We start from the raw sequence: 13,388 nt of genomic DNA on the forward strand, positions 1-13,388 counted from the left end.
TTTTAATTTTTTTTTTTTTTGTAAAGACAGGGTCTTGCTTTATTGCTCAGGTTGGCCATGAACTCCTGGCCTCAAGTGATTCTCCCACCTCAGTTTCCCGAATAGCTGAGACTATAGGCACACACCACCACACCTGGCTGATTTAATTTTTTTTAATTTTTTTTTTTTTTTGTAAAGACAGGGTCTTGCTTTATTGCTCAGGTTGGCCATGAACTCCTGGCCTCAAGTATCCTCTTTCCTTGGCCTCTGAAAGTACTGGGACGACAGGCATGAGCCACCACACCTGCTCCTTTGTCCACATTTAATTATTTGACTACACCCTCTCGTAGTTCAACTATTAAGACTTCTTGGCCGGGTGCAGTTGCCTCACACCAGTGATCCCAGGACTTTTGGAGGCTGAGGCGGGAGTATCATTTGAGGTTCCAAGTTTGAGACCAGCTTGGGCAACAAAGCAAGACTCCATCTCTACAAAAAATATATAAGAGAATATAATTGAGTCTCACATAGTAAGTGCTCAGTAAAACTTATTAGAAGAGTATGTTATGGAAGATTCATGCTATCTTTCTGTCTTCAGAAAGTTTTTTTTTTTTTTTTACATCATTAAGTCTGCAGGATAATTTAGAGAACACAGAATATTCATTCAATGTAAGTGTTTTGAAGATTTTTAGTAAATTAATGCAGTTGTGCAACTATCATCACAATTCAGTTTTAGAATGCTTTCATTCTGTCAGAAATTTTCCTAATGTCCAATTGCAGCCAGTCCCTGCTTCTACTCACAGTTCCAGGCAAGCCTGATTTGCTTTCTGTCTATTCTAAGTCATCTTCTAGATATTTCTTATAAATGGAATCACAATAAGCAATCCTTCGTCTTTCCTTTACTTAAGAATGTTTTTCAGATTCATTCATGTTAATGTGTGTATCAGTAGTTGGCTCTTTTTTATTTGCAAGTAATTTCCACATATGGATATGCCACATTTTGTTATTCATTCAACAACTGATAGACATTTGGACTGTTACCAGTTTGGGGGCAGTTATGAAGATTGCTACTGTGAAAATCCAAGTATAGGTCTTCGTGTGAGCTTACATTTTCATTTCCCTTGGGTAGTTACCTACAGTAGAATTGCTGGGTCACAGTAAGTGTATGTTTAACTATTTAAGAAACTGTCGGACTGTTTTCCAAAGTGACTGCACCATTTAAAATTCCCACCTTCAATGTATAAGTGCTTCAGTTTCTCTCTATGCTTACTAATATCTGTTGTTTTTTTTTTCAGTCTTTTTGGTACAGCCATTCTACTGGATGTGTGGCATTTTACATGGTTTAAACTTTCATTTTTCTGACTAGTGACAATGTTAAGCAAATTGTAATGTACTTATTAGCTATTCCTGTATCTTCTTTAGTGAAGTGCTGGTTAAATCTTTTGCCCATTGTACTATTGTGTTGTCTTCCTGTTAGTGAGTCATAGAGTTCGCAATATAGTTTGGATACAAATCTTTTTTTGGATATATGATTTGCAAATATTTTATTCTACTCTATGGCTTCTCTTTTCATTTTTTAAGGGTATCTTTTGAGTAAGTTAAATTTCTCAGTTTATCAAATTTTACTTTTATTGATTGCACTTTTGGTGTTGGCACTATCGCCAAGAAATCTTTGCGTAACCCAAGGTCACAAAGATTTCCTCCCATATTTTCTTCTAGATGTTTAATAATTCTATATCTGACATTCAGACTATGATGCACATGGAAATATTTTTGTGTATAATGTTAGGTGGAGGGTTTAGTAATTTGTGGGTTTTTTTTGCATATGGTGTTTGATTGTTTCAGTACTATTTATTGAAAACGCTTTGTTTCCCGCCCTCATTGAATTGCTTTGGTAATTTTGTTGAAACCTAATTAACCATATATGATGAATTGGTATATATTTGGACTCTATGTTTTTCCATTGATGTATCCCTACACTGATACCACACTGCGTTGATTATTGGAGTTTTATAGTCTTTAAAACAGGTTCATTTATTCCACCAGCTTTTTTTTCCTTCAAAACTGTTCTGGCTATTTCAGATCATTTGTATTTCTGCATAAATTTTAGGCACAGCTTGCCATTTTCAGCAGAAATACTTGCTGTTATTTTGATAGAGTTGCATTGACTTTATAAATCAATTTGGAGAGGCTTGCCATTTTAACAATGCTGAATTTTCTAATCCATGAAAATTATATGTTTTCCCATTTATTTAGATCTTCTTTAATTTCCCTCATCAAGTTTTAAGACAATTTCTTTAAATTCTCCCAGTTTTTGGCATACAACTTTTACCTTTCTTTCTCAAAGATATTCTTAAGTAGTTTTTTTGCTATTGTGAATGGAATTGGATTCTTTATTTCATTTTCAGGTTGTTCATTACTAGTATAGAAAATGCAATTGATTTTTATATATTGATTTCGTATCCTACAGTTTTGCTAAACTGACTTATTCTAGTAGGCTCATTAGATTCTCTAGATTTTCTACATACAAGGTCATGTCACCTGCCAAAAAAAAAAAAAGTTCTTTCTTTTAAACATATATGCCTTTAATTTCTATTCCTTGCTTTTTGGACTGACTAGAAAATTGAGGAAGTGAGAGCAGAAGTCTTTGCTTTATTATCAATCCTGATGGAAAAGCATTTTTAAAAATCATGAATGGGTGTTGGATTTGTCAAAAGTTTTCTGAATCTGTTAAGATCATTATGTGGTTTTTATTTTGTCCTTTATTCTTTTTATATGGTACATTACGTTAATTGATACTCCCATATCAAATCAACCTTATCTTTCTTGGATTCAAAAAGTGGTCATGATATATAATCGTTTTTTTAATTTTGCAGGGTTCAGTTTGCCAATGTTTTGTTAAGAATTTTTGTTTCTTTGTGTATGAGAGATATTGGTCTATAGTTTAATTCTAATCTCTTCCTCTGGTTTTCTTTAAAAATTTTTTGTTCTTGTTTTTTTTTTTTTTTTTTACTTTTTTTTTTACTTTTTTTTAAGTTCTGAGGTACATGTGCAGGATGTGCAGGTTTGCTACCTAGGTAAATGTGTGCTGTGGTGATTTATTGCACCTATCAACCCATCACCTAAGTATTAAGCTCAGCATGCATTAGCTATTTTCCCTGGTACTCTTCCCCACTTCAACAGGCTCCAGTGTGTGTTCCCCTCCCTGTGTCTATGTGTTCACATTGTTCAGCTCGCACTTATAAGTGAAAACATGTGGTGTTTAGTTTTCTGTTCCTACATTAGTTTGCTGAGGATAATGGCTTCTGACAACATCCATGTCCCTGCAAAGGACATGATCTCTTTCATTTTTATGGCTATATAGTATTCCGTGGCGTATATGTACCACATTTTCTTTATCCAATCTATCATTGATGGGCATTTGGGTTGATTCCATGTCTTTGCTATGGTGAATAGTGCTGCAATGAACATACGTGTGCATGTATCTTTATAAAAGGATCATTTATATTCCTTTGGGTATTTACCAAGAAATAGGATTGCTGGGTCAAATGGTATTTCTGGTTCTAGGAGGTTCTCCACAGCCTCACCAACATCTGTTGTTTCTTGACTTTTTAATAATCGCCATTCTGACTGGTGTGAGATAGTATGCCATTATGGTTTTGATTTGCATTTCTCTAATAATCTGTGATGTTGAGCTTTTTTTCATATGTTTGTTGGCTGAATGGAATGGTTTTCCATTTGTTTGTGTCCTCTCTTATTTCCTTGAACAGTGGTTTGTAGTTCTCCTTGAAGAGGTCCTTCACTTTCCTTGATAGCTGTGTCCCTAGGTATTTTATTCTCTTTGTAGCAATTGTGAATGGGTGTTCATTCATGATTTGGCTCTTTGCTTGTCTATTGTTGGTATATGGGAATACTCGTGATTTTTGCACATTGATTTTGTATCCTGAGACTTTGCTGAAATTGCTTATTGAGTTAAGAGGTTTTTGCACTGAGACGATGGGGTTTTCTAGATACGTGATCGTGTCATCTGCAAATAGAGACAGTTTGATTTCTTCTCTTCCTATTTAAATATGCTTTGTTTTTTTCTCTTGCCTGATTTTCCTGGCCAGAAATTCCAATACTATGTTGAATAGGAGTGGTGAGAGAGGGCATCTTTGTCTTGTGTCCATTTTCAAGGGGAATGCTTCCAGTTTTTTCCCATTCAGTATGATATTGGCTGTGGGCTTGTCATAAATGGCCCTTATTATTTGAGGTCTGTTCCATCAATACCTAGTTGATTGAGAGTTTTTAACATGAAGGAGTTTTGAATTTTATCAAAGGCCTTTTCTGCATCTATTGAGAAAATCACGTGGTTTTTGTCTTTATTTCTGTTTATGTGATGAATCACATTTATTGTTTTGCATATGTTGAACCAGCCTTGCATCCAGGGATGAAACTGACTTGATCATGGTGGATAAGCTTTTTGATGTGCTGCTGGATTCGGTTTGCCAGTATTTTATTGAGGATTTTTACATCGATGTTCATCAAGGATACTGGCCTGAAATTTTCTTTTTTTATTGTACCTTTGCCAGATTTTGGTATCAGGATGATGCTGGCCTCATAAAATGAGTTAGGAAGGAGTTTCTGTTTTTCAATTGTTTGGAATAGTTTCAGAAGGAATGTACCAGTTCCTCTTTGTACCTCTGGTAGAATTCAGTTGTAAATCCATCTGGTCCTGTGCTTTTTTTGGTTGGTAGGCTATTTATTACTGCCTCAATTTCAGAACTCATTATTGGTTTATTCAGGTATTCAACTTCTTCCTGGTTCACTCTTGGGAGGGTGTATGTGTCCAGGAATTTATCCATTTCTTCTAGATTTTCTAGTTCATTTGCATAGAGGTGTTTATAGTATTCTCTGATGGTTGGTTTAATTTTTTGCAGTCAGTGGTGATATCTGCTTTATCATTTTTTATTGTGTCTATTTGATTCTCCTCTCTTTTCTTCTTTATTAGTCTAGCTAGTAATCTATCTATTTTATTTTTACAAAAAACCAGCTCCTGGATTTGTTGATTTTTTTTAAGGGTTTTTTGTGTCTCTTTCTCCTTCAGTTCTGCTCTGAGCTTGGTTATTTCTTGTCTTCTGCTGGCTTTGGGGTTTGTTTGCTCTTGGTTCTCTAGTTCTTTTAGTTGTGATGTTAAGAGGTTGTTTTGAGATCTTTCTAGCTTTTTCATGTGGGCATTTAGTGCTATAAATATTCCTGTTAACACTGTGTTAGCTCATAGATTCTGGCATGCTGTCTCTTTGTTCTCATTAGTTTCAAAGAACTTTTAAACTTCTACCTTAATTTCGTTATTTGCCCAGGAGTCATTCAGGAGCAGGTTGTTCAATTTCCATGTAGTTGTGTGGTTTTAAGGGAGTTTCTTAATCCTGGGTTCTAATTTGATTATGCTGTGGACTAAGAGACTGTTTGTTATGATTTCAGTTCTTTTGCATTTGCTGAGGAATGTTTTACTTCCAATTATGTGATAAATTTTAGAGTAAGTGCCATGTGGTGCCAAGAAGAATGTGTATTCTGTTGTTTTTGCATGGAGAGTTCTGTAGATATCCTTCAGGTCCACCTGATCCAGAGCTGAGTTTAAATCCTGAATATCTTTCTTAATTTTCTGTCTCATTGATCTAATATTGAAAGTGGGGTTTTAAAGTGTCCCGCTATTACTGGGTGGGAGTCTAAGTCTCTTTGTAGGTCTCTAAGAACTTGTTTTATGAATCTGGGTGCTCCCCTATTGGGTGCATATATATTTAGGACAGTTAGCTTTTCTTGTTGAATTGAACCCTTTACCATTATGTAATACCCTTCTTTGTCTTTTTTTATCTTTGTTGGTTTAAAGTCTGTTTTGTCAGAAACTAGGATTGCAGTTCTTCCTTTTTGCTGCTTTCCATTTGCTTGGTAAATTTTCCTCCATCCCTTTATTTTGAGCCCATGTGTGTCTTTGCACGTGAGATGGGTCTCTTGAATACAGCACACTGATGGGTCTTGACTCTTTACCCAGCTTGCCATTCTGTGTCCTTTAATTGGGGCCTTTAGCCCATTTACATTTACGACTAATATTGTTATGTTTGAATTTGATCCTGTCATCATGACTCTAACTAGTTATTTTGCAGATTTGTTTATGTGGTTGCTTCATAGTGTCGTTGGTCTTTGTACTTCAGTGTGCTTTTTGTAGGGGCTGGTAGTGGTTTTTCCTTTCCATATTTAGTGCTTCCTTCAGGAGCTGTTGCAAGGCAGGCCTGGTGGTGATAAATTCCCTCACCTGGAGGTGTCACCAGTTGGGGCTGCAGAACAGCAAAGATGGCTGCCTGCTCCTTCATCTGGGACCTCTTTTCCATAGTGGTAGTGACCTGATGCCGGGGGCATGCCTCCTGTATAAGGTGTCTGGTGACTCCTGTTGTGGGGGTCTAGTCAGGAGGCACAGGATCAGGGACCTGCTTAATGAAGCACTCTGGCTGCCCCTTAGTGGAGCAGGTTTGCTGCACTGAGGGGGATCCTCATCATCTGGAGTGCCCGGCCTCTTCATAGCCAGCAGGCAGGAAAGACTATGTCTGCTGAACCATGGAGACTGCAGCTGCCCCTCCCTTCAGGGGCTCTGTCCCAGGGAGATCAGAGTTCTCTCTGTAAACTACTGGCTGGAGTTGGTAAAATTCCCACAGGGAGGCCCCACTCAGTGAGGAGGAATGGATCTGGGTCTCACCTAAAGAAACAGTCTGGCCACAGTCTGCCACAACCACTGTGCCACATTGTGGGGAGTTCCTCCTGGTCCAGACTGCCCAGTCTTCCTAGCACCAGCAGAAGAAAACAGCAGACTGAGGCTGCAGTGATGGCAACCACCCTCACCCCTAGGAACTCAGTCATCTTAGGCAGTCTCTAGCCTGCTGCTGCTGGCTGCAACCTGAGTGTCTGCTGAGCACAGCTCTGTGCTTGGGACCCAAGGCCCTGGTGGCATGGGCTCACAGGGGATCTACTGATCCATGAGTTGCACAGATTCATGGAAAAAGCATGGTTTCCTGGGTGGGGTAGCACAATCACTCACCACCTCCCTTGGCTGTGGGTGAGAGCTCCCCTTGCCGCATGCAGCTCCCAAGTGAGCCATTGCTCCACCCTGCTTTTCCTCGTTCTCCATGGGTTGTGCCAACCACCTAGTCAGTCCCAGTTAGAGAACCTGGATACCTCAGCTGAAGGTGTAGGATTCACTTACCCTTTTCACTCTTCTCGGTGGGAGCCACTGATGGCAGCTGCTTCTAGTTGGCCATCTTGGCCCCTCCCTGGCTTTTAAAAATATTTTTAAGTACCTTTTAGGGTACAAGTGGTTTCTGGTTACGTGGATGATCTATATAGGGTGAAGTCTGAGATTTTAGTGTACCCTTCACCCAAGTAGTGAACACTGTACCTGATATGTATTTTTTTTATCCCTCACTCCTGTCCCACCCTCCCCCTTCTGAGTCTTCACAGTTCATCGTTCTATTCTGTCTGCCTTTGTGTACCCATAGCTTAGCTTCTACTTATTTGTAAGTGAGAACATGCGGTTTTCATAACAGGGTAATGCTGGACTCTTAAATGAGTTTCTTTCTCATCTATCTTTGAAATAGTTTCCGTAGAATTGATTTTATCATTCTTTAAATGTTTGGTAGAATTCACCATGAAACCATTTAGTCTTTGGTGGTTTTGTTTTGTGTAGTTTTGCTTGGGTGGCAAGGTATTAAATTACAAGTTTTTGTAATAGATAAAAGAATATTCAGGTTTCTGGTTTCTTCTTGAGTCCATTTTCATAATTTATGTCTTTCAAAGAATTTGCCCATTTTATCTAAGTTGTGTGTTTATTCGCATAAGGTTCATAATATTCTCTTAATATCCTTTTACTGTTGGTAGCATCGGTAGTGATGTTCCATCCTTCATGCCTAAAGCTGGACATCTGTATCTTCTTTTCTTTTCTCAGCCTAACTAGTACATTATTAATTGTATTGACTTTTTTCAAAGATGTGCTTTTTACTTTTATTGATTTTTCTGTATTTTCTATTTCATTGATTTCTTATTTTACCTTTATTATTTTGTCTTTTGATTTGATTTTTTCTCTTTGTTAGCTTCTTGAAGTAGAAGCTTAGATTTTTATATTTAACACAGAAATTAATATCTATAGATTTTTCTTTAAGCACTGCTTTAGTTGCATACCGTATATTTAGATGTGTTATGATTTCATTTTCATTCAGTTGAAGATATTTTTCTCCCCTACCTACCTCATTTTTTTCTCCAAAAGTATTGAATATTTGTCCTAGAATAAACCTCCACAGGATAAAAAGTATTTCTTTTAATCATATGTTTTGTTTATGTCTACTAATTTTGATGAGTCTAGTCCTTTGCTGATCATTTTTCTCTCTGTCTTTTGAGACAATTAATATGTGTATTAGTCCTACTTTATTCACATGTAGAATTTGAAGCTCATAATTTATTGATCTAAAGTAGAATTATTCTTTTCCATATTTTTGCCAGTGAAACACCAAATGGCAAATAAAAATCTTGAGATGAATGTTTAAATTGTGGGGTATGTGTATGTTTGTATTTTTATTCAAGGTGAAATAATTAACTTGTAAAATATTTATGGCTTTCTTAAATTCCAGGCTACAGCCAACAAATAGTTTGCCTGTTCTTTACATGTCCCTGATATATCTTTACAAGTAATCATAGCACTGCTTCTGACAAGGTCAGATGCATAATTGGAATCTTTCTTACTCCATTCCCAAGCTCTTTAATAAACCCATTTTGCCAGTAAATATAGGACAGAAGAAATAACACGCCAAAATTTTCCTGTTGTTTAAGCTAAATTAACATTTTCATTTTCATCTTCTTTTCAGAAGTATTTTCTAATACTAGTATGAAAACATATATAAAGTTCCTAAAATTGAATAATATATTACTTAGTAGTTACATACATTACACTTACACCTTAAAAAAGTTTGTGGAAATGATTATTTTAAAATTTTTAGTATTTTGAAAATTCGTGTCATCTCAAAACTAGCTTTTACCTAGAATTAGCATCTTAAATATTTGAATTAATATTCTGTTTTACACCCCTTTTAATTTCCTCCTAGCCATTTAAATCATATACTAGTAATTTAGAATTTGTTCCACTTCAGACTTCTTTGATTTTCTCATACTGAAGAGAATTGTTTACTAGGGAAATCAGCAGTGTAAATGAGATTTCAGTTGGTTCACCTAAAGAGTCAAATTATTTTCAAGAATATAAGTAGGATCATTTGCATATATAAAATTAATGTATAGATCAGCCTCATCTAACATTAAAGTGTAATCTCTACTTTAAAAACATTTTATAAGCAATCAGTTCATATTCTTATATACTTTGAAACCATTAAACTGCTTTTACTTTTCAATATTGGCTAGTATAAGTTACTATTCACAGTGGCCTGCCTCCTCCCTTGCTATCAGGCAACTTTTTGTTTACCTTGCCAAATATATCCATGCATTGAAAATCCCTTTCCCTAACATTTACTATGACTTCTTTAAAGGTTTCTTTTTTGTCACTATGACCCTTAAGGCCAAAGTAAGCAGGTGTTGCATAACACTGGGTTCCACCATAATGTATCAAGAAGGATAGAGGGAAAATCAGTAAGGTACTTTCCTGTGGGAATACCCCATAATCCAGTGCCAAACTTATTCTAATTCATAGGTGAGGACAATAACCTTTGTGTTTTACAGTATTTCCCATGCAGTTTCTACGATTTATTTTTTAAAATTTTCTAGGAGAGATGGACTATTCTCTGTTATGATCTGCTGTGATCCATTACTTTAATTTTTAGTTGTAGACCTTTTGATCAGAGTTATTGAATAGGCAAGTATAAAACTAGCTGAACTAGCTAGCCGAAAAGCTATTCTACATGTTTTACTCTACAAAAATGGTCTTTTTATCTATAGCTTACATGTAAAATCATATGATATTTGTGATTTTTCAAATGTAATTTTGATAATTACCTTTAAAGAAGAAAAATATGTTTATATCACAATAAAAATTTAAGTTTTTATTCAAATATACTGTTTTATTCTTCTGCGTGAATATTGTCTCTTTTTCTATTTATCATCAAGGAGAAAAGTTCCAGTCCTTGGAACTTATTAACTGAAGTTCAACCCAGTCAATAGCTAGGTGAGACCAATAATAAATTAGGAACAAAATATTTTAAAAAATAGATTTGTCATGCTTCTTTCACACTGGGTGCTAAGTAGTGTGTGAAGAAAATATGGAAAGCTGTTGTTTTTATGAAACTATATTAGGAATATAATAATTTTACTATCCTCATTGGTATATCCCTTGTTCCCTCTTATGCCCCCAAATATCTCGTATATCTTAATTTGATAAACTGTTTTCATTCTTTCATGTAGAACTGGGTTTTTTTGTTTTTTTGTTTTTTTGTTTTTTTTGTTTTGTTTTGTTTTTTGAGGCGGAGTCTCGCTCTGTGGCCCGGACTGGAGTGCAGTGGCCAGATCTCAGCTCACTGCAAGCTCCGCCTCCCGGGTTTACGCCATTCTCCTGCCTCAGCCTCCAGAGTAGCTGGGACTACAGGCGCCCGCCACCTCGCCCGGCTAGTTTTTGTATTTTTTTTTAGTAGAGACGGGGTTTCACCGTGTTAGCCAGGATGGTCTCGATCTCCTGACCTGGTGATCCGCCCGTCTCGGCCTCCCAAAGTGCTGGAATTACAGGCTTGAGCCACCGCGCCCAGCCTTTTTTGTTTGTTTTTTGAGACAAAGTCTTGTTCTGTCACCCAGGCTGGAGTGCGATGGCACCATTTCGGCTCACTGCAACCTCCACCTCCTGGGTTCAAGTGATTCTCCTGCCTCAGCCTCCCAAATAGCTGGGATTGCAGGCACCTGCCACCACACCCAGCTAATTTTTGTATTTTTAGTAGAGGCAGGGTTTCACCATGTTGGTCAGGCTGGTCTTGAACTTCTGACCTCAGGTGATCCACCCACCATGGCTTCCCAGAGTTCTGGGATTACAGGCGTGATCCACTGCATCTGGCCTGTTTAAATGATAGGAAAGTTGATATTTTATGGTTTGACGTTTGGAGCCATTTTCCCTATTGTTTATGGACTCGGAGTAATACTGGATTTCTAAATAAGTTAATGTAATTCTGTTATTGTTATACTATTAAAATAGAACAATGTCTGTGTCATATTTATGGAGGCATTAAATGGCCACAAAGAAATGACTTCCAAGATGCCAACATTTGGGCCTATCAAAAATAAAGGCAGCTTGCTACCTAATCACTCAATGACAAAAAGATTTTAGTGCTTTGCTCTTAAATATGAAAGGAAAGCAAGAATTGTTCTTTATTGGTAGAAAGTCTCAACCATGAATGAGAGAAACCAAAAGACAAATCGCAGTGAACAGAAGAAAAATTACAAAAACCTTTAATTGACATCCTCAGATAAATAAGAAAAGATACTGTATCCCTAAACAGGATGCTGTGAAAAGGAAAATTAGAGAAAGAACTCTGAGAAATGTAAATAGTAATATTGAATTAATTTTTTTTGCAATAAAATAGTTGGAAGGTATGCTGAAGTAAGTTTTCCAGAAAATAGAAGGGCAGAGATGAAAGAGAGAAAAAGCTAAGAGATCAACCCAGTGGTTTCAACATTCAAAAGAGAGGATTCCCTGAGAGAAAAATTATTAAAGAAATAATATCAGAAAACTTCCTCTTCCTAAAGCCCATGAGTCTCTAGACTATACCTTGTACAAAGATTTAAAGACCCAATCCAAGGCATATTATCACATTAAGCATAAAGTTAATAAAAACTTCTAAAAAGAGAGTGATGCGGGCACATTTAAAGAAGTGTGTATCCAAGTTAATCTGGACATCCCATTAGCAATGTTTTCAGCTTAAAAAAAGAGGAACAATGCAAAATTTTTATGGATAATACTTTTTGACTTGGAGTGCTACACACAACCAAATGTTGATCAGTTGTATGGCCTAAGACCATGCATGCAAAGACAACAACAAAATTTCCCTGGTATCTTTCTGATGAAGCTTCTGAAAGAAAGCACATCGCTGCAGAATGAGGGAGTTAATCAAGAATTAAGAGGACATAGAATCCGGGGAAAAAAGATTATTGAGAAAAGGATACCAAGAAGCAACATTCAAGGATGATAGCCAGTTCACTATAAAAGCAACACACACCTGAAAGGAATGGCATTTCCATACAATATGTAGAAGGTTTAGAAGACAGTGTTGGATTTTGATAGGCCTAATGGAGTCTGGAAAACATCAGCATAGGTATTTAAAACATTAAGCTAATGTTTTAAAAAAGAGAAGTAATTATTAACTCTAGGAAAAATTACACATTGTGGAAAAACAAAACTGAATAGTATACTAGTTGGCTCTATAGTGAAAGTTATCTTTGCAGTTATACCAATGGAAGTACTGTGTTACTGATTTAACTAGGGGTTGTTCATTGATTTATTTGGAAGATTAGGGATATAGTAGTTCAAGAGTTAAAGCCTCATTTACCATAACAGAGAAGTTAGTAACTTATTGCCTAAAAATTAGTAAATCTAGAAATGGCAGAATTGGCATCTGTTTTTAAATATAGAGGAAAGAACAAAGAACCATTTAAAAGAATTTAAGATAGGTTTCCCTGGGAATGGCAGGCAGCCACTGTTTTTCATTTTAAACTTTTGGTATTTAGGACTCTGTAAAACTATTTGCACGTGCGCTTTTTATAAAAGTAAATTTTAATTACCATAAAAATTGTATTTAAAATATCAGGGAAATAGAATAATTATGGCTTATAGTCAAGTTGTTACATTTTTGTCTTATTATTTTCTAGAGTTCCTGGAATAACTATTGCTACAGATATTATCTGTGGTTTTCCTGGAGAAACAGATCAGGATTTTCAAGAAACAGTGAAACTTGTTGAAGAGTACAAATTCCCAAGCCTCTTTATTAATCAGTTTTACCCAAGACCAGGAACTCCTGCTGCAAAAATGGAACAAGTTCCAGCACAAGTGGTAAGATCTTTTTCTTGTAAGGTATTGTTTTTTGCCAGTAGCTATAAAAATGCAGCTGTGTTGCTTACCTTCACCCAACTTGCTCATGTTATAACCCTTAAATTACAAAATATGAAGAGATTTCCAAGTTGGGGTCAGGGGCCAGGGGGCCATGGATGAGGTAAATGACCTTAGGCAACTAAAATATAATCACTTTTTCTTCTTTTGAACAGTAAAATTCAGATGACTTGGGGAGATGGGAATTTTTTTTTTCTAGTGTGATAAATTTCTTTTTATTATTATTATTATTATACTTTAAGTTCTAGGGTACATGTGCATAATGTGCAGGTTTGTTACATATGTATACTTGTGCCATGTTGGTGTG

General features: G+C 36.2%; 1 protein-coding gene across 2 annotated transcripts in view; it reads left to right on the forward strand.

Moving 5' to 3' along the window:
• The window catches only part of CDKAL1 (CDK5 regulatory subunit associated protein 1-like 1), a 715,588-nt gene that overhangs the window by 531,093 nt on the left and 171,107 nt on the right, over positions 1-13,388 (forward strand). For both annotated transcript variants that reach the window (XM_011962766.1, XM_011962767.1), the window contains one exon: positions 12,844-13,024. In XM_011962766.1, coding sequence (XP_011818156.1) covers positions 12,844-13,024 — 181 coding nt within the window. The remainder of the gene's footprint in view (positions 1-12,843; positions 13,025-13,388) is intronic.

Source organism: Colobus angolensis, unplaced genomic scaffold, assembly GCF_000951035.1.
Source record: "Colobus angolensis palliatus isolate OR3802 unplaced genomic scaffold, Cang.pa_1.0 Scaffold6, whole genome shotgun sequence".
Classification (NCBI taxonomy): domain Eukaryota; kingdom Metazoa; phylum Chordata; class Mammalia; order Primates; family Cercopithecidae; genus Colobus; species Colobus angolensis.